We start from the raw sequence: 23,880 nt of genomic DNA, 5'->3' as shown, positions 1-23,880 counted from the left end.
TGGCACTTGGGGATGCTGCTGCCTTGGGAGGTTGCTCTTCATCCTGCCCAACTCCCTGTTCATAAAGATGTGGAGGACACCCTGCAAGCAAAATGTTAGTCAGAGTAAATAAAGTCAAGAGAAAGAAATGGAGAAGAATTCCAGAGACAAGGCACAAGCCTGAGATTCAAGGAGGCAAGAAGGAGGACTGGCGTCAGTAGGGCTAATACCGGGATCTGTATTTTCCTGAAAGTCACTGAAGTTGCTAAATTAAAAACTTGCCGAAAATAGACAATTTAAGTCTAGTCTTCATCCCATTGTCCCTGAGAACCGGGAACTACTCTGCCAGCTGTGTTCTGCAGCCAGGGAGGTCTCTGCCTGGGGACATCTCTGTCCTGGGGAGGTCTCTACCCAGAGAGGTCGCTGTTCTGGGGAGGTCTCTGCCTGGGGAGATCTCTGCTCTGAGGAGGTCTCTGCCTAGAGAGGTCTCTGTCCTGGGGAGGTCTCTGTCCTGGGGAGGTCTCTGCCTGGGGAGGTCTCTGTCCTGGGGAGGTCTCTGTCTTGGGGAGGTCTCTGTTCTGGGGAGGTCTCTGCCCTGAGGAGGTCTCTGCCTAGAGAGGTCTTTGTCCTGGGGAGGTCTCTGCCTGGGGAGGTCTCTGTCCTGGGGAGGTCTCTGCCTGGGGAGATCTCTGTCCTGAGGACGTCTCTGCCTAGAGAGGTCTCTGCCTGGGGAGGTCTCTGCCTGTGGAGGTCTCTGTTCTGGGGAGGTCTCTGTCCTGAGGAGGTCTCTGTCCTGAGGAGGTCTCTGCCTAGAGATTTCTCTGCCTGGGGAGGTCTCTGCCTGGGGAGCTCTCTGCCTAGAGAGGTCTTTGCCTGGGGAGGTCTCTGCCTGGGGAGGTCTCTGTCCTGGGGAGGTCTCTGTCCTGGGGAGGTCTCTGTCCTGGGGAGGTCTCTGCCTGGGGAGGTCTCTGTACGGGGGAGATCTCTGTCTTGGAGTGGCCTTTCCCTCCACCACCATCCTCCCCAACCCCCAGGGGCCAAGCCAGTGACCCCTGGTCTGAATCAAAGCCTGCTTCCTTTGTGTCAGCATCTCCGTAGCTGTTCCCTAAAGGAAGTGAGAACCCCCCTGGGTCGCATGGCAGAGAGAGACAGCTCTTCTTTGCAGGCCTTTTCAGGGCCTCTCACGCCCTGCTGCGCTCAGGACAAAGGGTCAGCGACACCTCTCAGGGATGGAGGTGGGAGCAGGAGAAATGCCTGGCCCTGGGTTGGGTGACACCTCCAGGTGGTATTACAGGAACGAGGGCCAGCTGGGCTGAGGGCACAGACTCTGGAGAGGGAGGCACGCAGAGCTGGAGCACACCACGCTTCTGCCCCACTGATGCTTTGGCCCAATTAGGTGTTTGAACACAAACCTGACAGTGATTCACCAAAGAGCCAGGCAAAGAAAGGCTCCTCCTACAAGTCGGGAGCTCCACAGGCCACCTTCCAGAGTGCAGTCACGGAGGGCCTGAGGCTGGAGAGGCCCCTCACCCATTCCAGGCCAGCCTGGACGGAGGACAGGCCGGCGCTCCACCCTCCCTACGGGGGAAGGGAAGATCTCCTGCTGTTAGTGCTGGGGCGGGGGGCAGATACCGATGGGGTCAGAGGGCTCAGAGAAGGCCCTACCCGCTGGGCAGCCCTACTTCTCATCCCCAAGGCCCTGGGGAGCAGTTGGTAGCCTGTGACACCAGGCTGGATGAAGCACAAGCTGGAATCAAGACTGCTGGGAGAAATATCAATAAGCTCAGATATGCAGATGACATCACCCTCATGGCAGAAAGTGAAGAAGAACTAAAGAGCCTCTTGATGAAAGTGAAAGAGGAGAGTGAGAAAGTTGGCTTAAAGTTCAACATTCAGAAAATGAAGATCTGGCATCTGGTCCCATCACTTCATGGCAAATAGATGGAGAAATAATGGAAATAGTGAGAGACTTTATTTTTTAGGGCTCCATAATCACTGCAGATGGTGACTGCAGCCATGAAATTAAAAGACGTTTACTCCTTGGAAGAAAAGCTATGACCAACCTAGACAGCATATTAAAAAGCAGAAATATTACTTTGCCGACAAAGGTTCTAGTCAAGGCTATGGTTTTTCCAGTGGTCATGTATGGATGTGAGAGTTTGACTGTAAAGCAAGCTGAGAGCCAAAGAACCGATGCTTTTGAACTGTGGTGTTGGAGAAGACTCTTGAGAGTCCCTTGGACTGCAAGGAGATCCAACCAGTCCATCCTAAAGGAGATCAGTCCTGAATAATCATTGGAAGGACTGATGCTGAAGCTGAAATTCCAATCCTTTGATCACCTGATGCAAAGAGCTGACTCACTGGAAAAGACCCTGATGCTGGACAAAATTGAAGGCAGGAGGAGAAGGGGATGACTGAGGATGAGATGGTTGTACGGCACCACTGACTTGATGGACATGAGTTTGAGCAAGCTCCAGACCAACTACTGATGGAAAGCGAAGCCTGGCATGCTGTAGTCCATGGGTTTCAAACAGTCGGACATGACTGAGAGACTGAACTGAACTGAAAGTCTTTGGAATAACAGGTTGCTTCTTCTTCTTGTGAAATATATATATATAAAAGATCCCCAACCACTGATCAAACCCAAGTCCCCTGCAGTGGAAGGTCAGAGTCCTAACCCCTGGACATCCAGGGAATTCCATAAAGACACAAGACTTGATAGAGTATAAAATAGATATTTTCATTATAGGGGATCAAGTACTGATACCTGCTACAACGCCATCACCCTCAAGAACACTGCTCTCAGTGAAAGAAGCCAGGAACTAAAGGTCATACATTGTACGATCGCATTTATGCGAAATGTCCAAAAGAGGCAAATCCACAGAGACAGAAAGCAGGCCAGTGTTTGTGAGGCGGGAGGATACAAGGTTTCCTTTGTGGTGACAAAGATGGCTTGGAACTGACAGAGGTGGTGTTTGCACCACCTCATCAATCTGCTAGATGGAGATTGTTTATTTTGCTAAATGTTTAGCTAAAATGTTTTGTAAATGTGTATTCTGCTAAATGCGTCGTTTATTTTTAAATGTTATTTATTTATTTGGCTGTGCTGGGTCTTCACTGCTGCGCGGGCCTTTCTCTAGGTGCAGTTCCCAGGCTCCAGAGCACAGCTCAGTATTTGTGGCCCATGGGCTTAGTTGCTCCGTAGCATGCAGAATCCTCCCAGACCAGGGACCGAACCTGGGTCTCCTGCACTGGCAGGCGGATTCCTCACTACTGAGCCACCAGGGAAGCCCTGGGCTGTTCACTTTAAAATGGTTAATTGTGTGCTATGTGAATTTCATGTCAATAAAAAGTATATTTTGAAGATACCACATCTCTGTTATGTAGGCTTGCCCATCTTGTAGTTTAAAAGTGGTGAAAGCGTTAAGCTCTCAGAGGTGAACTGACGTTAAGGTAAAAAGACTTCAGACCCAAAGAAGCAACCAGAAGGTGTTCTTTCCACCCCCCTTTACCTGGCTCTCAGAGGCGGTCCAGCCTTTCTGTCTGGGATGGTGAGAGGCCACTCTCTGAGTCCAGATGCTTTCTTCGTCCGAGGTGTCCACGTCGGCCAGATACTGGGAGGGCAGCTGCTCATTCCTGAGGATGTGTGTCCCTTTGGAGTAAGAATGGGGTTGGGTTATGTGGAGTGAAAAACTGAAGGCCAGTAGGCGTTTTATCCAATGAAGAAAAATGAGAGATCAAAGATAACGGAGACATGACTCTATTCCACTGATGATACGGGGCTGAAGATCCCTCAACTGAGACAAGAAGGGAGCAGAGTCCTTGTTCCCCCAAGGGGAACTTCGGGGACAGAAGCCCCCGCCCCAGCCCGCACTCACTGGGGACCCCAAGTGTTGGAAGCCAGGTGGTGCCTCGTGTGGCAGACGTGGGTCCTGGCAAGTTTCCACCCGTGGACATGACTTTGCCTCTTTCCACCTTAGTCTCTGGGGGCTGGCTTTCTTGCCAGACTAGTCACTGATGACCGACTAGACGGGTCACTGATGGTGTGGCTTCAGAGGATTATTCCTGGGCTCTGGGGGTGGAAGATCCCCCAAGTCCTCACCAGAAAGTACCCTCCAAGCTCCAAGTTGGCCTGGGGCACACCATACACAGCCATGCTGGGACAGGGAGGGGTGAGCTTGCGTGGGAGGGCACACAGGAGCCCATGTCCCGGGACTCAGCGTCCACAAGCTGCTCTTGTGCCTGACCCGCCGCGGGGCTCTGCCGACACCCTGCACGGCCTGGGGGCGGGGCTCTGAGCTCGGGCGAGGCTCTGGCCCTGCCGACCCTGTGGTTGCAGCCCAGGAGACCTGTGCTAAGGACCTGGGGAAGCCGTGCCGGACACCTGGCCTCTGTGGGCTTGTCAATGCGTGTAGCTTTAAGCCAGTCCGTTTGTGATAAGTTGTTACTCAGCAATAGCTAACAGATACAACCATCCCGTTTAAAGTCCCCAACACTGTGGTGAGTTAGGCGCTGGCCCTGGTTTACAATGAGGGCACCGAGGCCTGGTGGTTAAGGGGTTTGATCAGGCACACACCGTACTCCTTTAAAGCTCAGACCCTGTGGCTTGTCTGATACATTTATTGAGACGGCACTACCGATCAGTCTCCCATACTTGCTGTAAGATGCTCCCGATTTAAGAGGCGAGGTGACAGTCTTAGGGTCCATGAGATAGGGTGGCGAGTTGGCCAGCAGAGCTGGGCTTGGTACTCAGGGCTGCCGGGTCCCCCAGGCACCTGCCCCAGCTCCACAGTCTGTCTTCCCCTCCCCTCCCGCTGCCCCCGCCATCTGCGTGCTGGGGGTGATGAGGGATCCCGGGAGGGAATGTGCTGATCTACGTCTTCATCCAAAGGCTCAGTCAATGTAGATTCACTTATCCATTGTTTGTGGGGAAATAAAGTCCCCTCCCCACCCCCCAAATGCCTCCAGCATCTTAATGGGCGTGTGGATCATGAGATTAGAGTCCCTATAATACAATGAAAAGGGAAAATGGAAAGAAGACCCATTTCCTGGCAGACACTGTCTAACTGCATTTCCCCGGAGCTGGCCCCCACTGCAGTCAGGTCAGGCGGGAGCACACTGTGGCGGGCAGCCTGTGCTGTCTGTGGTCTCATCGGCTTCTACTTCACTCAGACACCTGACCCCCTGGACCCCGGTGCCCGCTCCCACAGGGCACAGAGACAGACAGCGATTCGAGATTTCATCTCAAAGCCACTGACAACAAAATCAAACTGAGTGAACCCAGGGCCTCAGCACTTGCAGACCTCCCGAGTCACAGCTGGCAAGCAGGCAGCCCGGACGGACCTGCACCCTATTTCGGTCCCAGGTTTGGAACTGCCTGGTCTTGCGGTCAGGAAGGTTGGTCCAGGTGGCCAGTGACCCTAGTCATTTCAGGGACACCTGTGTGTCTCTATCCCACTCCCACTCGACATCCCCTGTCACAGGCGGCAGTGAGCTGTGTGGCCAGCCAGGGGGTTGAGCTGGTACCTCTGAGGGTTACGGGGAGGCATCCCACCCCGGGGAGCTCCGGTGACAATGGCGTCTGCCAGGACTGCGCATGCTGGACAATCCCAGGAAGGAAGGGGCTCCTGGCAATCGGCCAGTGTCCCGGCACGGATCGGGATGGGGAGGGGGGGCAGGTTCCAGTGACCCCCTCCTCTACACCGAGCCTGTGTGGAAGACCACGGTCAAGTGCACTTACCGGGAGTGGCAGCGACCCCTGGGCCTGCAGTGCAGGACTCTCCCGGCAGGCAGAGCTCCGAGAGCTCGTCTAGTCCAGCAGGCGAGAGGCCGACCCTCTGCTCTTCTGGACGGGGGTGGCACCCGGAGGCCCTGGCATCAACCTGGTCCAGGATCCCAGCCTCCTGAGGGGTGGTCTCCTCTGCGCAGGGGTCATCTGTGAGGGCCTGAGCACATGGGAACGGTCGGCAGGTTTCACTAGGAACAGGCAGCTCCGTGGAATGTGGGTCTTTCCAGTCCAAGGACTGAGAGTTTTCAGGTATCATTTGACCAAACAAAAGTCACCCCTCCTCTCCACCCCAGCAATTCAACTCCCTTTCATTTCAAAGGGCTCTGGACTTGCCACCAGAGCAGGACTGTGGACCAAAGGCCTGATGGGTGCCAGCTCCCAGCTCTCTGCCCTGTTGGGCCCTGCACCCAGGGGTCTGTAGATCGCCCTGGGCGGACCCCGTCCTGGGCTGGCACCACCCGCGCCAGGGCGCTGAGACGTCAGGGTTCCAGCTGGGGCGCCGTCACTCTGGGGCTGGGGTGCGCCAGCCTGTCTCCAGTACCTCATGGAAGGGATCCCGTGAGGCAGAGATCACGCCTTTTCCACGTGAGGTGGGAGGCGAGGAGCCTCACACAGGTCGCCCAGACCAAGGGCACAGAGCCAAGGAGCCGAGGGACCACACAGCCAGGCTCTCCCCGGCAGCCCTGTGGGGGCCCTGTGTCCTGGTGCGATTACCAACAGCCCCTTCCACCACAAGACCGTCCTAGCTTGGGCAATAAGGTGCAGGAGCCCTGCGGACCAGACCAGGGGTGTGGGACTCGGGGACCGCCTGGCTCCTCTACTCTGCGCTCCTGCGTCACGGGGAGTCTGCCTTCATTAGACAACCCAGGCCCCCGACTCATCGGCCCTGCACCCCTCTTCTCAAAGCAGCACACCCAGGCTCTCCAGGACAGGAGGGTGTGAGGCTTCTGTACCCCGACTCCAGTTGCCTCCCCCCTCCGCTGCTATGCCCGCAGGGCCATCAGACTGTCGCCCAGAATGCTGTCCTTTCCTGGGGCCCGAAAACCTGTCCCCCAGGTTAACTCAGGGGTGAAAAGAGAGTCCACTGACCTGCAGGCCGTCCGTGGCCCCTGAGACCGAGGACAGGCTTGGTGGGTGACCACAAGACGGATCGGAGTCGTCGGAGTCGGCCTCAAAGTCCCAGCCGTGGATGGGGAGGAGGCGCTTTTTCTGAGCAGGAAGGGATTCCAGGGGGAGAGGAGGGAGGGTCAGCCTGATTGGGGGGGGCCAGACTTCCCGACTCCAGGCAGCAGGGGGTTGGGGGAGAGGGTGCTTCCACAGGCCCATCTGCCTTCTGTGCTAGACATGAACTCAAGCAGACCCCGAGGAGGCTCTGAGGGCTGCCCAGAGCCCACCCCCATCACAGGATCTGCACCCCCAGCCCCTCTTAGAAGAGCAGGGCCAAATACCCGCTGGGCCTCCGACGGGCACCTGGCTGCTCAGAGGTGCTGAGGTCGCAGGCCCGGGCCGCAGCCTCAGGGGGCAGGCGGGGTTTCTCAGGCTAAGGGGGCCCTCCCACCTCTCCCCCCTTGGTGAAGGAGGGGCGCCCAGCACGGGGAGGAGGTAGGGAAGGGGGCCCCCAAGAGCTCCTTCACCTCTAGATTCTAGAGCAGAGCTGAGTTCCAAATCCTTCCTTCATAATGGTATCCACCCTTCGAATGTATTTGCAGGGAATATTTCAGACACTAGAGAGCGTTTCGGGAGCCCAGTAAATAAACGGCACAAGTACAGTGTTATTTTCGTAAGAAGATGCATGTGCTCCCCAGGGAGCAGCTGGCAGAACTGCCAGTGTGGCTCTCAGAGACCCCCTGACTCTCCAAGGGTCTCCATCCAGCACTGCCCACCCTGCCCTGCCCCTCCCCCATCCTCTTCTGTCGTCCCGCCCAGACCCCCAGAGGCTCTCTTTCCTGCCTTTATCACCAAAAATAGGTTAAAAACTAAGGGAAAACAGGGCTTCCCTGGTGGCTTAGTGGCAGAATCCACCTGTCAATGCAGGAGACACAGGTTTGATCCCTGGTGGGAAGATCCCACATGCCAAGGAGCAACTAAGCCGAAGCACCAGAATCACTGAGCCTGCGTGCTCGAGCCCGGGAGCCACAGCTACTGAGCCCACGCGCTGAAGGTCCTGAAGCCCACGTACCCTGAGCATGCGCTTTGCAACAGCAGTGAGTGAAGTCGCTCAGTCGTGTCTGACTCTTTGTACCTGCGTGGACTGTAGCCCACCATGCTCCTCTGTCTGTGGGATTTTTCAGGCAAGAAGACTGGAGTGGGTTGCCATTTCCTTCTCCAGGGCATCTTCCCAACCCAGGGATCGAACCCAGGTTTTCCGCATTGTAGACAGTAGCTCTACCCTCTGAGCCCCCAGGGAAGTCCTTGCAACGGCAGAGGCCCTTCCAGTGAGAAAGATGAGCACTGCAGCTAGAGAGGAAGCCCTGCTCGCTGCAACTAGAGAGAAAGCCCCGCTCGCTGCAACTAGAGAGGAAGCCCTGCTCGCTGCAACTAGAGAGGAAGCCCCGCTCGCTGCAGCTAGAGAGAAAGCACTGCAGCTAGAGAGAAAGCACTGCAACTAGAGAGAAAGCCCAGCTCCCTGCAGCTAGAGAGAAAGCCCTGCAGCTAGAGAGAAAGCCCCGCTCACTGCAACTAGAGAGAAAGCCCTGCAGCTAGAGAGAAAGCCCCGCTCACTGCAACTAGAGAAAGCCCTGCAACTAGAGAGAAAGCCCCGGTCACTGCAACTAGAGGGAAAGCCCCGCTCGCTGCAACTAGAGGGAAAGCCCCGTTCGCTGCAACTAGACAGAAAGCCCTGCAACTAGAGAGAAAGCCCCGCTCGCTGCAACTAGAGAGAAAGTCAACATGCAGCCACAAAGCCCCAGCCAGGCCAAAAATAGCTGATAAATAAAATATAGAACACAGTCTTAAAAAGATAGGTGAGAACAGGCATAAACCAATAAAACCAAGACTCATGGTTGGCTAGAAACAAAAGCAAGGAAGTTCACAGAGGAGAGCGGGAGGGGGCTGCTTCCCTGAAAGGTACAAAGGCTGACTGGGGGACACCGGTGCCCTCAGGACCCGTGAGCGTCAGGGCTCCTGTCCGGATGGGCCAGGCTGGAGGTCCAGGCAGGCCCTGCCCTCCGCTGCGTGCTCTGGGTTCCCACCGGGATACCGATGCTGAGAGCTGAGAGGACACCTGGATTTGGTACCCAGCCATCTCAGAGACCGTGGGACACGGCGGAGGCGGGCGGGTCTCCGGGCTCCTGCCAGGTTAGCTAGTGGAGGTACGCAGAACCTGAGGTTTCTCCGGAAATCAGAACAGAGGCTCCAGCTTCAGAGGGAAAGGGGTGGGGCCGGGGAAAGACCTACTTGGCTGCCGAGGGGCTGGGGCTGGGCCGCTGTGCCCCCTTCTCCATCCTCTTCAGCCTGCTCTTCCTCTCCACTTGGGTCTCCGGGCATCTGCTCAGGCCCACCTGCAGTGGATGCCTGCGTGACTCCACCAGGGAGAGCGACGGGGACAAACCATCCATCCACCCACCCACCCATCCGTCCATCCCCCCACCTCCACCTGCTGTGAAGCTCCCTGACCAGGCCCTTTGCTGGCCTCCAGAGCCCTATCAGAGCATCGCTTAGGGCTGGTCTGAATCACAGCAGGAAACCACCACCCCGCCTCACTTTCACCAACAGTCGCCTTCACTGACCACTTCCTAGGGATCTGAAGGCACTGCGGTGTGGTGGGCGAAGGAGCCCTGGAGCAGTCAGGCTCAGCCCAATAAGCCTCTTCACCTGCAGTCCATTCACCTCCTTCTCAGCAGCGGCCGGGCTTGGGGGGCGAGGCCCAGCCGCTAGCACCCCTCCCCGCCTCTCTCCTTCTGACCCCCCCAGGCCTGCCCCCTCTCCCCCGTTACCCCCACTGCAGCCTCATTTTTTCCTCTTTTCTCCTGTTCGCCCTGGCCTGGCCTGGGTTCTTCTCTTGACACTACCAGGATGACGCCGTGAATTCTGGGGTTCAGTCTGGCAGCCTTGGGGATCATCCCCCCTGCTCAGGGGCCGAGGGCACCCTGGCACCTTTGTGAGCAGGAAGGACTTACTGTGGACGTCGGGCGCGCTCCGCACTCCATCAGGTAAACCGACGATGGAGGAAAAGGCGCTGAGCAGACAGGCATTCTCCGGGAGCCACCTGCCCGAGCCGGGCTTCCTTTCCTGCCCCCCACCCCCACTGCCTTCCCGTCCTGTTTCTGGGGCGGAAGAGGGGGGCGTGGGGAACGCGCCCAACCCTCTGAAGCCTCCCACGCAGGGAAGACCCCGGCGGCCCCCCGACCTGCTTACCCTGCCTGGGCCAGGTTTCAAAACATTCACTTTAATCCTTTCTTCTCTGTAAGTTTGAATACTTTTTTTAAAGGCACGACGTCCTCATTTCGCGCTCGCTTCCCGCGCCCTTTCCTGTCTGCTGCACTGATACGGGCCAGCAGGGAGAAGGCAGCTCCCCCGACCCCATCACCCCGCCTGGGCCCGCAGCCCCCGACCGGCAGCGGCCGGAACCGGGTCTTTGGTTGCCTCGCAGCGCCACCTCCTGGCCCTCAGCGGTGACAGTTCGGAAACGAGAGGTTGCGGGTGGTACCGGCTCCCGCAGCTCCGGGCCCTGGCTGGGCCGTCAGAATCCTCCTGGCTTTTTACCTAAGGCGGATTCCTGAGCCCACTCGGGTCTCTAGAAATAAGCGCCCGCCACACCGGGGCAAGGCCCAGGTCCTCAGGGTTGTGATGTGGCTGTGGTTTCCCACCGCGAGCCGGGACTTGAGATTCTCAGATGCTCCGCAGGATGGCGTTTCCCACCTTGCCTGTGGCTCCCACGCCTGAGCCCTGCACAGGGGGCCGGACCACACTCCTGCTGCAGGAAGACCCCTCGGCTGGCTGGCTGCTGGCTGGCCGAGCCAGCACGGGGATTTACTGATAAGCTCCGGCCGAGATAGAGATATGGGTCACGGAGAAGCAGCCCAGGGAGGAGGTGGGGAACCGCCCCCCCCCCCCCAAGAATAGGGTGACGGTGCCTCCCCGTGTCCCCGGGGCACCGCTAGTGACGCTGGCTGTCTCAGCGTGGTTCTCAGGAGGACCTCTTTACTCTGAAAAATGTCTTGGTTTCGATGATTTATTACATGCCTCCACAGCCCCCACCCAGGGAAGGTCCCTCAGCCTGACGGCGGTCTGTTCCTCCAGGTGCTAAGAGCCATTACAGGTGAGGGTGCCTCTGGGTGGTCTGTGCTAAATTCAACAGTGTCCTAAGGGACTGCCCTGGCGGTCCAGTTGGCTAAGACTCCAGGCTCCCAATGAAGGGGCCTGGGTTCGACCCCTGGCCAGGGAACTAGATCCCTCATGCTGCAACTAAGGGTTCAGATGGTGCAACTGAAGATCCTGGGTGCTGCAAAGACCTAAGACCCCAAGTGCCACAACTAAGACCTGGGAAGCCAAAGGAATCTGAATGAACACAACAAAACCCGCACGGGGTGCCGAGACCCCTCTGAGACCTGGGCCAGGCCCAGTTGCGTCAAATGCCCTGGGGGTGGCCATGCCCAGCTTCTGCATCCTCCCATTAACCTGGGGCTGGAGGGGGCACAAGACACAAGGCGGCCCCTCCCCAGAAGGCCCAGGGCAGATGGCCAGGCTGGGGCACAGTGAGGACACCCTCAATCTCAGGAGCATGGCACGTTCTCTGGACCTGCAGGGGCTCCAGACCCGAGGCCTTGGTCCCCCAGGTAGAGACAGTCAAGATGCTGAGCCCCCAGACAGTGGCCTAATAGCTCCTGTAGCCTGGATGCCTGGCCAGGTGTAACGGCAGCGCTGGGGCTCAGGGGACAGGCTGACAGGCTAGTGCTTCCTGAAAACAACGCTCAGTTCTCCCCATTCAAGTCCAGGAGGAACTCCCAAGTTCAGGCAACCTCAGAGCCTTCCCTGAAATATTCGTCTACCCAAATGGCCTCAAGGTGGACCACACAGGTGAACACACGCTGAGTGTAAGAGCACAGTCTGGATTTCATGTTCTTCATGGAATAAATACTTGGATCTAAAACATGAAAGCCACTGATTGAATTACAATCCATCTCTTCAAGTCTTGATTATCATCAGACTCAACGGGAAATGTTTACTGAAAATACAGAGTCTAGGTGCCAAATCGGACACCTAGGGAGGATGCCCACTCCTTACCTGCTCTCTGCAGCCGCCCACAGAGGGACCGGACCACCTGGGCACTCCCGAAGCGCTTGAAGCGGGCTCTCACGTGCCCGTAGTACCACTCCAGTGAGCCCATCTTCACGACCCTGCAGGCGGGGACACGGAGCTCGGGCTCACGCCTTGCCCTGGGGGTGCACGCACGCGGGCACACACACACACACACACACACACACACGAGTCCCTGGAAGGGACAGGCCAAGCCCCCCATCTGCAGGACCCTCCGACCTCGAGATCCCACTCACCTGGCCAGGTGGCAGGGGTCACAGAGCCAGCCTTGCTCCTCTGGGTGGGGGTGGCCGCAGCCTCTGCAAGTGAAGAGGTGGCACTCCAGGCATTGCCTCTTGGGGGTCTCAAGGAGCCGGTAGGGCTGCAGGCAGTGGGCGCAGTGGGTGTTATTCAGGTGGGCAGTGTCTGAAAGCAGCTCCCTCTTGGAGTTTTCCTTCTTAATCTTGCCCTTCAACCCCCTTTATTGGAAACAAGAAAATAATGGACCCCTTGTTTTTGCAACAAGCTTTAAATGTGTACACACATAACACAGAGCTATCAAATTCAGAGTTTCAGACAATAGCGACCCCAAACTCAGGTAATGGTGCCATAGGCAGGCTTTATGTCCACAGCACCACCCCATCCCACTCCAGGGAAGACCAGCAGGCTGGTTTCAAACACGTGCCATCCAGGTAGGCTGGAATTGAAACCCTGTGACTCACTTCTGTGACTCTCTATGAGATTACGTTTTCCCAGGCAGTATGCCCATGACTTTCTTTCATTGCCAAAGGGGGAAAATCGTACAGATTTAGCCTCATGGGAGGGGGCCACCCACCACGGCCCACACAATCTCACGTGACTCAGTGTAACAGGAGGAGGATGGACAGAGGTCCTGGAGCCCAGGTTCATTCCCCAGCTCTTACCCTGAGCCCAGAGATTTTCTGATGCAAAGCCCACAGCCTGCAGGCTCTGCCCAGGCACCCTGTGCAGCTGGACAAGCATGGACCCATGGCCACTAGGACCCAGGGTCCAAGCTCCCTCAGACCAGGTGGGGTTGGCGGCTCCAAGAAACTAGCAGAGATGGGGCCGGGGGAATCCTGGAGGGGTGCACCCTTGTCAGGCCCACGGTTATCTAGAGTAAATCTGTTGCCCAGTTTCATTGTTTAAGAAAAATTAGATCCCATAGGCTGCAAGTAAGAGTTTACATGCTCTAACTAAAGATTCCGAGTGCTGCAAACGAAGACCCCTCGTGCTGCAACTAAGACCCAGCACAGCCAAATAAATAAACAGAAGAGGAGGTTAGAGAAGACAGAAAATCCAGGAGGTCCTGGTCTGGTCGGAACAGCAGCAGGAGTCAGAGAGGACAGGGCGAGAAGCCTCATCCAGATGTCGGGGTGGTGCTGCCTTCTCCAGGGCCCGGCCGGCCACACCCGCTCTGCCTCCCTGGCCTGAGTGAATGGTGCTGAGCTGGGGACAATACTAGGTAAGTGGAGGTCAGGTCGGGACCTGACTGTGAGCGTTGAGCAGCTCAACCCAGACCAGGTGACGGCAGCCATAAGTGTTCAGAATCACAGTGGTCCCACTGCTGCCCGGATGTGCTCAGCTCCTCGGTCATGTCCGACTCTTTGTGACCCATGGACTGTAGCCCGCCAGGCTCCTCTGTCCCTGGGATTCTCCGGGTGAGGATACTGGAGTAGGTTGCTATTCCCTTCTCCAGGGATCTTCCCAACCAGAGATCGAACCCAGGTCTCCTGCATTGTAGGCAGATTCTTTACTGTCTGAGTTGTCCGAATAACCTCCCTAAAAAGGCTACACAGAGAGTCCTAAGGGCAAAGTCAGACAGCATTTCCTCCTGGAGCAGGTTGAGCTGACTCCCCAAGTTGGTTCTCCAGAATAAGACTGAAGAGTCCCGGGAAAACCAGTTCTTCACACCAGCAAGTGTTCAATCGCAGCTTCCCGGTGAACTTGCCAAGTGAAACCGACTGGAAAATGTGCCCCCGACAATGAACACACTGCTCTTGTTCTGGCTGCAGAGAATGTCTGCCAAATGTAATATTTTTAGTTTTAGATGAGATCAAATTAATCCATTCTTAGCGACAGAAATTAGCCAGACACTAGATGCCATTGTCTCCAGAGAACTCCGCAGAAACTGTGGTTTCTGATGGGGACGCCCCAGAGCAGGGTGGGGGTCTAAGACAAGGCGGTGATTCTACGGAGCTCGGGGAACCTCCTGATCAAGCTAGGCTTTGGCTGTGCTGCGCTGACTTCCCTCTCCCCGCTGTGCACTAAAGTTTGCATGAAGGCAGACGCAAAATAAGACTCTTGGCCCCGAGGCCAAGAAGCACAGCCTAGAGGTAGCAGGAACCTAAAACGATTATTCACTGCCAGTCCAGATAAAACTGCCTTGACAAGGCAAAGAAAGCGTCTGCCTCAGGCTTCCCACCTGGCCCCGCGGAGCACCTGGCCGGGGAAGGGCCTAGTCTTCAGCTCCACTCTTGCTGTCTCTACCTCAGCCAGAGAACCTAGAGGCCACCCCGTGGCTGGGCAGGGCCCTATCCAGCTTCTCTCCATAAGCATCCTCATTCTCCATCCAGGTAGAGTCAGACCCCCTGGGAAAAGAGATGAGGATATGGGGAGGCAGGGGGATCTCAGGATGCAAAAGTACAGGGTGTGAGGTCCTCTTAAATAAGAGCTCACAGAGTCCAGAGGAGGTGGATGTATTTCAGGTGTTGAATTTGGGGGGAACAGATAAAGACACTCTGCTTTAGATGCTTTAAAACACAACTTCTCTTCTTCACAGCTGGAGAACAGGAGGGTGGGAAGATGGGGACCCCATGTTTGTCCAGCACCAGATGCTGGCCAGCCACAGAGCATATCCACCAACCTGGAGAATCTGAGGGGCCAGAGACACCCACAGCCTGCCGACAGCAAACATGGGGTTGACCAGATGTCCCTGCACTACAGGCGCTTCAGTAGGCAAAAGCCCAGCGTGAAGCTGCAGGTCACGGTCACCTTCAGGAACACAGATGCCTGGATGAGATGTACCCCCAGAAAGAGAGGAAGGCTTGAGGCCAGCTGTGTGCCGTGCTGAGTGGGCATAAGGGGAGGAGCAGGCGGTAAGGAGAAGCCAGGCTGAGGTGGAAAGACCACAGACCACATCCACTGAGTGGAGAAGATTGGGCTAAAGTGAAGGCGGAAAGGGACCGAAGTTGGCGCCGAGGAGGGGAACGGGCAGAACGTCAAGCCCAGTGATTCAGAACAGTGGTTCTCAAAGTGTGGTCCAGGGGCCGCCAGGGGTACCCCAGACCCCTTGACAGGGGCCACAGTGTCAAAAGTCTTTTCATAATAACACTAAAGTTTGTCTTCTCTGCTCTTGGGCCCCTGCACTGGCAGTGCAAAAGTAGTGGTGGGTGAAAGCTCTGGGCTCTCAGAACAGATCCAGCCGGAGGAACAGACTGTACCTCTGCTCTCAGAAAGGAAAGGAAAGCATGGCTTATGAAGTGTCTCTGACTGAAAGCATGTCAAGTGGGACCTCCTTGCTGGTCCAGTGGTTAAGAATCCGCCTTGCCTGCCAATGCAGGGGACACGGGTTCTTCCCGGGTCCATGAAGATCCCACATGCCACCAGGCCACTAAGCCCACGTGCGACAACTACTGAGCTGTGAGCTGCAGCTACTGAAGCCTGCCTGCCCTGTTGTTCAGTCGCTCAGTCGTGTCTGACTCTGCAACCCCACGGGCTGCAGCATGTCAGGCTTCCCTGGCCTTCACCATTTTCCAGAGCTCGCTCAAACTCATGTCCAGTGAGTCGGTGATGCCATCCAACCTTCTCATCCTCTGTCACCCCCTTCTCCTCATGCCCTCCATGTGTCCCAACATCAGAGTTTTTTCCAATGAGTTGGGTCTTTGCATCAGGTGGCCAAAGTATCGTTGGAGCTTCAGCTTCAACCCCAGTCCTTCCAGTGAATATTCAGGGATGATTTCCTTTAGGATGGACTGGCCCTAGAGCTCCACAACAAGAGAAGCCATCGCAATGAGAAGCCCTCACACGGCAGTGAAGAATAGCCGCTGCTCACTGCAACCGGAAAAAGCCTGCAGGCAGCAACAAAGACCCAGCACAGCCCAAAATAAACTAATTAATCAAGGAGTATGTCAAGTGATGGTATTAGTTGCTGGTGACAAAATCCAGGCTTTCAAGCTCAGAGAAGACTTTTGGAAAATTTTTATGTCTCTGCTGCCCTGAGCTTCAGAGTTTTCTGTCACAGAGAGGCTTCTAATGAGAGCAGCAGTGATAATGATGAATGCGATTGCTTTGGTTATGTATAATGAAATGTACTGACATTGGGGAGGCCTGCACAGGTGTCACCAAAGCACATGTGGATAGAAGAACCATTCCACGTGCGACATAGACCAGCGGATTTTAATGTAACGGGAAGGGAAAGTTCATCGACATGGTTTCAGATTCCACATTACAACTTCAAGAAACTACCAGTCACAAGATTTTCATGTATTGTCAGAACACAACATCCATAATCATTTGGAAAGGCTCCTCCTTCTTTTTCTTACTACATCTGTATGAAGTCTGATTTTCTTCAACAACACATGACAACACCCTGAGTGCAAAGGAAATATCAGAATTCAGTCATCTCCAATCATGCCAGACATGGAAGGGGTTTTCAAAAAACACAGAACAATGCCATTGTCCTCATTTATGTTTTTGCTTTGGAAAAATTTATTTTTCATAACATTTTTATTACATTATAAGGGGGCTACTGTTCTTTTAAATAAATGAACAACTACTTTTTAAATGTCCAGTTTCAATTTTTGACGGGTAAGTATAGACAGATATAACCCAGGTAAGCAAAACCTCTTTGGAGTTTTCAAAAATTTAAGAATCTAACAGGTCCTTCAGGGCAAAATGCTTGAGAACCACTTATTTTGAAGCCACACGTTTACTCTCCTGAATGCAGAGGAAAGGGCTGAAGAGACAGGAGTGAGGAGAGAAGATGATGGCCGGGACAGAGAAGGGCAAACATCTGGCGGGTAATTCAGGCACACCTTGGAGTTACTGTGGGCTTGGACCAGACCACCACAATAAAGTGAGTATTGAGATAAAGTGAGTCACAGGAGTTTCTTGGTTTCCCAGTGCAAATAAAAGTTACGTCTACACTATACTGAGGTCTAGTCGGTATGCCACAGCATTATGGCTGGAGAAACGATGCACATACTTTAAAGCACTTAAGCGTTATAAATTGTTAACCATCTTCTGAGTCATGTTCTGTCTGATGGTGGAGGGACAGCTCTGTGTTGATGTTTGCTGACTGATCAGGGAAGTAGTTGCTGAAGGCTGAGGTGGCAGCTTCTTAAAATAAGACAATGAAGCCTGCTCTGTGAATTGACTCTTCCTTTCACGGACAGATTTTTTTGTAGCATGCAATGCTATTTGACAGCAATTTACCTACAGTAGAACTTCTTTCAAAATTGGAGTTAATTCTCTCAAATTCTGTTTTTGCTTTGCCAACCAAGTTTATGAATATTCTAAATGCTTTTTAAAAAATTTATCATTTCAACAACCTTCACACCATCTTCACCAGGATAGACCTATCTCAAGAAACCACTTTCTTTGCTCATTCGTAAGAAGCTACTCCTCATCTGTTTAAGCTGGACCATGAGATTGCATCAATTTCCTCCCATCTCAGGCTCCACCTCTCATTCCAGTTTTCTTGATACTTCCATCACATCTGCAGTGATTTCCTGCATTGAAGTCTTGAACTCCTTAAAGCCACCTGTGAGGGCTGGAATCAACTTCTTCCACACCTGCTAATGTTGATACTTTGACCTCTTCCCATGAATCACAGGTGTTCTTCAAAGCATCTAGAATGACAAGTCTCTTCCAAAAGGTTTTCCATCTGTTTTCCCCAGATCTATCCGAGGAATCACTATCTACAGCAGCTATAGCCTCCTGAAAGAGATTTCGTAAAGAATAAGAGTTGAAAGCAACATTCCTCCTTGAACCATGGGCTGCAGGGTGGATGTGTGTTATAAAGTATGAAAACTCTATTGATATCACTGTTCATCTCCATAAGAGCTCTTGGGGGATGTTTCCTATTGTCAGTGAGTAGTCATATTTTGAAAGGAATCTTTTTCTGAGCAGTGGGTCTCATCAGTGAGCTTAAAATAGCCAGTGAACCATACTGTAAACAGATGCGCTGTCCTTCCAGGCTCTGCTGCTCCGTTTATAGAGCATAGACACAGTGGATCTGGCAGCTTTTCAGGGCCTTGGGATTTTCACAATGGTAAATGAGCACTGGCTTCAGCTTAAAGTCATCAGCTGCATTAGCCCCTAAAAGAGGGGCAGCCTGACCTTTGGCAATTTGAAGCCAGGCATTGACTTCTCCTCTCTAGCTATGAAAGTTCTAGATGGCATCTAAAATCAAGGTGTTGGCAGCAGTGTGATCCTTCCTGGAGGCTCTGGGGGAAGGTCTGGTCCCTTGTTTTTTCCAGCTTCTAGAAGGCACCTGCATTCTCTGGCTCACGGCTCTTCTTCCATCTTCAGAGTCAGCAGTGGTAGGTTGAGTCCTTCTCACAATAAATGACACTTATACATTGTCCTGTCTCCCCCTTCCTTTTATTTATCAGGCTCCTTGCGATCACACTGACCTACCCGGTTAACCCGATTGGGCCCCCACATCCAGGCCCCTGACTAGCAGGTTTTATTGCACCTGCAATTTTTATTCCCCTTTGCCACATAGCCCAACATACTCATAGATTGGGGGATTAGGAAATGGGCACGTTTTGGGGTTTGTCATTCTTCCAGGTTTCAGAGGGGAAAGTGTGTAAGCAGAGATCTTACTCCCAACCGAGAGATTTCAAGTATGAACTTCCTACCCCCGTCCTTCCTGAGAAAATCGAATCTCTAGTATGACCCTTAAGAATGAGTGCGAAAGAACCAATGGGACACAGAACTGAGGGACAATAGTATTAAAAATATGTCAACCAAATGAAACATAAGTGTCAGAGAGAATTGCTGAAAGAGAACAAGCTTCAAGCAGTAAGGATCAAAAGAAAGTACATGATCCAAGGTCCTGACTATACGAATAAGTGTCAGGAATTATAATGAGGGAAATGGAAACTTGCTGAAGTTCAGTGGTTTTTCCAGCAGTCATGTATGCACGTGAGAGTTGGACCATAAAGAAGGTTGAGCCTGGAAGAGTTGATGCTTTCAAACTGGGGTGCTGGAGAAGACTCTTGAGAGGCCCTTGGACAGCAAGGAGATTAAACCAGTTAATCCCAAAGGAAACCTACCCTGAATATCCATTGAAGGACTCATGCTGAAGCTGAAGCTCCAACATTTTGGCCACCCAGTGCAAAGAGTTGACTCATTGGAAAGGACCTTGATGCTGAGAAAGATTGATGGCAGGAGGAGAAGGGGCAGCCGACAATGAGATGGTTGGATGGCATCACCGACTCGACGGACATGAGTTTGAGCAACTCCACGACATGTGGGGGACAGCAGAGCCTGGAGTGCTGCAGTGCATGAGCTTGCAAAGAGTCAGTCACAACTTAGTGACTGAACAACAGCAAAGTTCTTTGAACTCTTCCGAACAGAGTGAGCAAATGATGAAAAAGAAGGATAAAGAGGAACTATATAGTGATGTGTGAATGACAGACAGCTGGGAGGGAGCCTCACCGAAATCTCGTAAGTGATCTCAGACCAAAGTTAATCTCAAGGCTGTGCTGGCAGCTGACTTCCTGGCTCAGCTTCTGTGTTTTCAACCCTGGAGTTGTCTGTCAGTGGTGCTAAGTGGCCCAGCAAAGGGCGACTTCAAATTCCTTGTTATTCATTTATTTTTAAAGCAAGTCATGGTTTGCAAGCCATGCCTCACACCAGGAGATCTTTCATGGATAATCTCAGGCATTTGGGCTTGTTTGCAAAGATTACAAATCCACATCACCACCTGTTTGCCTTTCTGGGGACGGTTCACAGCCTAATATTTGACTTGTGGGCTGTGCCCTTGAAAACAGTGTTCTATGAAGGAAAATTCGAGTCCTCACCCAGCGAGATGAGTCACCCATGCATTCTCATTTACCCCTTTCCTTTTTAAACCTGGGGGTTTCTGTGTTTTTCTAATTTGGAAACTTCTTGATCATTCCAATTTTAAGAATTTCTTTATAGGTCAAAGATATAACTCATTGCCATTTCTGTTAAAACTTTCTTCTAATTTTTAAAAAATTAAACATTGTCTTTTTAAATTCAGAGGTACATATTTAGTCAATACTTATCGATATGTTGTGCTGTGATTTCTACCTGTCTTGTCACATGCAGGTTTTTCCACCTCAAGATTAGGTACATGTTTATCTATATTTTCTTCCAGTAACTTCCATAGTTTCATGCTTTACATTTTTAATATATTAATTAGAAATTGAACTTAGGTCACACTCCCTCCCCCAGTCTTGCACTCATGGTCAACTGTCCCGACACTCAGCTTTAATTAATCCTTCCCTTTCTCACTGATATGAAATGCTGCCTCTGTACTGGAAATTGTTACACACACTTGGTCGCATTTTAGAACTTTCATGTTGGTTCACTGATTACTTACATCTGTGGAAGGCCCATGTTATGCTAATTAATGCAGCATTAAATACTTTTTGTTATCTCCTGGAATGCGGCCCTGCTGATTAGTCTTATTTAAATTGCTGTGTCTTATGTCTTCATTTTCTATAATTTTTTTTTTTCATATTCTCCCAAATGCCTTAGGAATTTGACACTAATTCCTCAAGAGCCAACATCATTGCAGCATTCTTCCCATACAGAGGGTGGGATGCCATTTGCTACAATTTACAGTTTTGGTATGTTGTTTAGTGATGTTTTATACTATTCTTTATATGGCTATGACATGTTTCTTTATTGGAGTATAATTTCTTTACTTTTCTTTGTGTTCTGTTGGTCTCTGCTGTGCAATGAAGTGAGTCAGCCGTATGTATACACATAGCGCCTCCCTCTTAGACGTCCCACCCACTCCCCCATCTAGGTTATCATAGAACACCGAATTCAGCTACCTGTGTTATTCAGCAGGGATCTCACTAGCTATCTATTTTGTACATGGGAGTGTGTTTATGTCAAAGCTAATCTCCCAGTTCACCTCACCTTCCCCTTCCTCCTTAGGTACTTCATATTTTTTTTTTTTATAAATAGGATTTTTCTATGTACATTCTAATTGGTTACATCTGATGTCTACAAAGGGGACACTGATTTTCTGCAGGGAGCCAGCACAGGCCATCCCACCCCTGACAAGGTCATGTGAAAGAGAACTGTTAAGCAAGGCTTCAGGACTCGAGGGGCTCCCTAGACCAGCTCAAGCATCTACCCCCAAACCAGAATCTGTCTGTCTTACTATTTTGTGCCTTTCACCAATTCTCCTGACATTAACAGGGGGCTATCCCCGACCACATTTTTCTGGAGAAAATCAACTTAGGGCTCTAACTAATATGTCTCCTGAACATGAGAGGAATATTTCAAATCAAACCCCCTTTGTTAGCATTCTAGCTTGCTTGGAAGGTTTATCCAGGCTCTTACAGCTATGCATGTGATTGTTCACAGCCTCCCAACTGTGCGAGGCACGGGAAGCCTAAAACATAGAGCCTTTCAAAGAGTTAAAAGCTATTAGAGTAGTGCTGGTGTAAGATTTCATTATTGGGCCAATGCTTGTTGCTAAGTTCCCATATCTCTTATCCACTGTGCACCTGGGAGTGCATTAGTTAACATAGTTGGAATGTAAGAAAAACAAGTGTAGCCTTGAATTTAACCACATCAGACCTTTGAGCTAATTGGTTCTTTCTTGTAACTCACTGCACCTTTGCTCTGTGAGAAATGTAACTCTGTTTAGCATTTTCTGAGGCTGACATCGATTAGAAATATAAAGAAAAAACACTTTGAGGGAAAATAAGTTTTCTAGTTGAGCAGCCTTTATCAAAAGAGGGTCATAAAATGTTCATAGGCTTTCAAGGCCAGAAGATACTGTACACAACATCATTTGTGGGAAAGGTTTGCAGAAAAAATCCTGGTTTTGATAAGGGCAAAACTGCTGGAGTGTTTGGGCTGACTCTGTACGACCTTGCATCTTTCATTTCCCTCTATGTACAAGTTGAGGTATAAAAGTCCCTTTTGAAAATAAAGTAAGGGGCCTCGCTCAAAAAAGCTTGGTCACCTGTGTCTTTTTTTTTTCTTTCTCTTACTCTCTTTTTCAGGCTGATCCCTTAGAGCATGAAGGCTCCCTGCATTCACTTATCTGCCCGGGTTCCTAAGACCTGAACGGGAAGATGTTCTGTGTCTTCACTCCCTCGGGAGACCGGGAGGGCACCTGTGGCCTCCGTGAACAGGGCAAGCTCCTTGTCTCAGGGCTTTATTGGCTTTCTGTGTAAACCAAGGAATATCAGCCTCTTTCTCTCCTCTATTCCTCTCTCATTCATTCATTCATTTGCCAACACTGTTTCTCCTTCAGGTTCCCCTGGATCCTGCGGGGGCTAGACCCTGGCAATTTTCTTTTATATTCTTGTATCTTATATAGCTAGACTACTAAATTCTCCCTTTAAAAAAAATTTTTGTAGGTAACTATCTTAGTTTTTATCTTCTGCAGGTAATAGTTTTGGATTTCCTTGTCCATTGGTACACTGCTTATTTTGTTACTTCCTCTAATTGCACTGGCTAATAGATGGAGAAGGCAATGGCACCCACTCCAGGGATCTTGCCTGGAGAATCCCAGGGACGGGGGAGCCTGGTGGGCTGCCGTCTATGGGGTCGCACAGAGTCGGACATGACTGAAGCGACTCAGCAGCAGCAGCAGCAGCAGCAGCAGCAGCAGCACCAACAGAACATGCTAAATTGGTCATGACAAGTGGCAATGAAAGAAATTCTTTTCTTGTTTCTAACATTAATATATCATGATGGCTATTGTTTGAAGCATTTTTTCATCATGTTAAAAAAGTCTCCTTTAATTTCAATTTTATTACTTAAAAAAATCATCAAAAATAGTGTGCTATCAAACATTCTTCCACAGTGCTGAGATAAGCATAAGTTCTGTCTCCTTAGCCTGTGATGATGTCCAATACAATTTCAGTGATGACGGAAATGTTCCATATTTGTTGGTCCAGTGTGGCAGCCACTACCCCTGTGTGTGGCTGCTGAAAACTTGACATATGACTAATGAGACAGAAGAACTGGTTTTTAAGTTGTATTCAATTAAGTTAAATAGACACACGTGGCTAGTGGCTTCCATTACAGCCTTAGGCATATTAACATGGTGATTTAACTGAGCTGTATTTTTCCTCCTTTATCTTTGTTAATATAGGGTATCAGAGTGAGCCTAATGAACATTCTTTTTCCTGGTCTGAAGCAGTTTAAACAGTGTAGGAATTCTGTGTCCTTTGGGTATGTGAAAGATTAAAGATCTGAAGGGGCCCAGATGCTTTCATGGACTTTGAGAAGACATGTCTTAGGCAACTTATTCCTTTAATGCACCAGAAGAAGGAAGAGGGGCCTTCAGAGTAACCACAGAGAAAAGCCAGGAAGGTGTGGGAAAAGGAACACGTCAGGTACAGACACGGGATCGGTGAGGAGGGCAGAGTCCAAGGTCAGGGAAAACTAGGGGCTGAGAAGGGGCTTTGACTGGGCCCCGAGGCGTAACTGCCAAGATAGGCCAGTGGAACAGGAGGCAGATGGAAGGATGTGCAGCGCTTGGGTCATTTGAAGTTAAGGGAGCAAGGTGTGCCAGCATTTAGCAGGGCTCTGGGGCCAAAGGAAAGGCTTTCTGTGTTTTTTGTTTGTTTCTTCTTGCTTTTGCTTTGTTTGTTTCAATGTGGTGCTAGACCCTTCTGACATTC

The 23,880-nt window shown here is 51.8% G+C and overlaps 1 protein-coding gene across 1 annotated transcript in view; it reads right to left on the bottom strand.

Annotated features, from left to right (window-relative positions):
- Positions 1-23,880, bottom strand: part of MLPH (melanophilin) — a 46,394-nt gene that overhangs the window by 11,181 nt on the left and 11,333 nt on the right. The window contains exons 3-8 of the mRNA XM_068965221.1: positions 12,262-12,483; positions 11,993-12,105; positions 9,164-9,267; positions 6,857-6,976; positions 5,720-5,924; positions 3,492-3,631 (exon numbers count right to left, since the gene is read on the bottom strand). Coding sequence (XP_068821322.1) covers positions 3,492-3,631; positions 5,720-5,924; positions 6,857-6,976; positions 9,164-9,267; positions 11,993-12,105; positions 12,262-12,483 — 904 coding nt within the window. The remainder of the gene's footprint in view (positions 1-3,491; positions 3,632-5,719; positions 5,925-6,856; positions 6,977-9,163; positions 9,268-11,992; positions 12,106-12,261; positions 12,484-23,880) is intronic.

Source organism: Capricornis sumatraensis, chromosome 2 (genome assembly GCF_032405125.1).
Source record: "Capricornis sumatraensis isolate serow.1 chromosome 2, serow.2, whole genome shotgun sequence".
Lineage (NCBI taxonomy): Eukaryota > Metazoa > Chordata > Mammalia > Artiodactyla > Bovidae > Capricornis > Capricornis sumatraensis.
The sequence above is the reverse complement of the archived record's forward strand: the minus strand, read 5'-3'. Positions and strand labels throughout refer to the sequence as shown.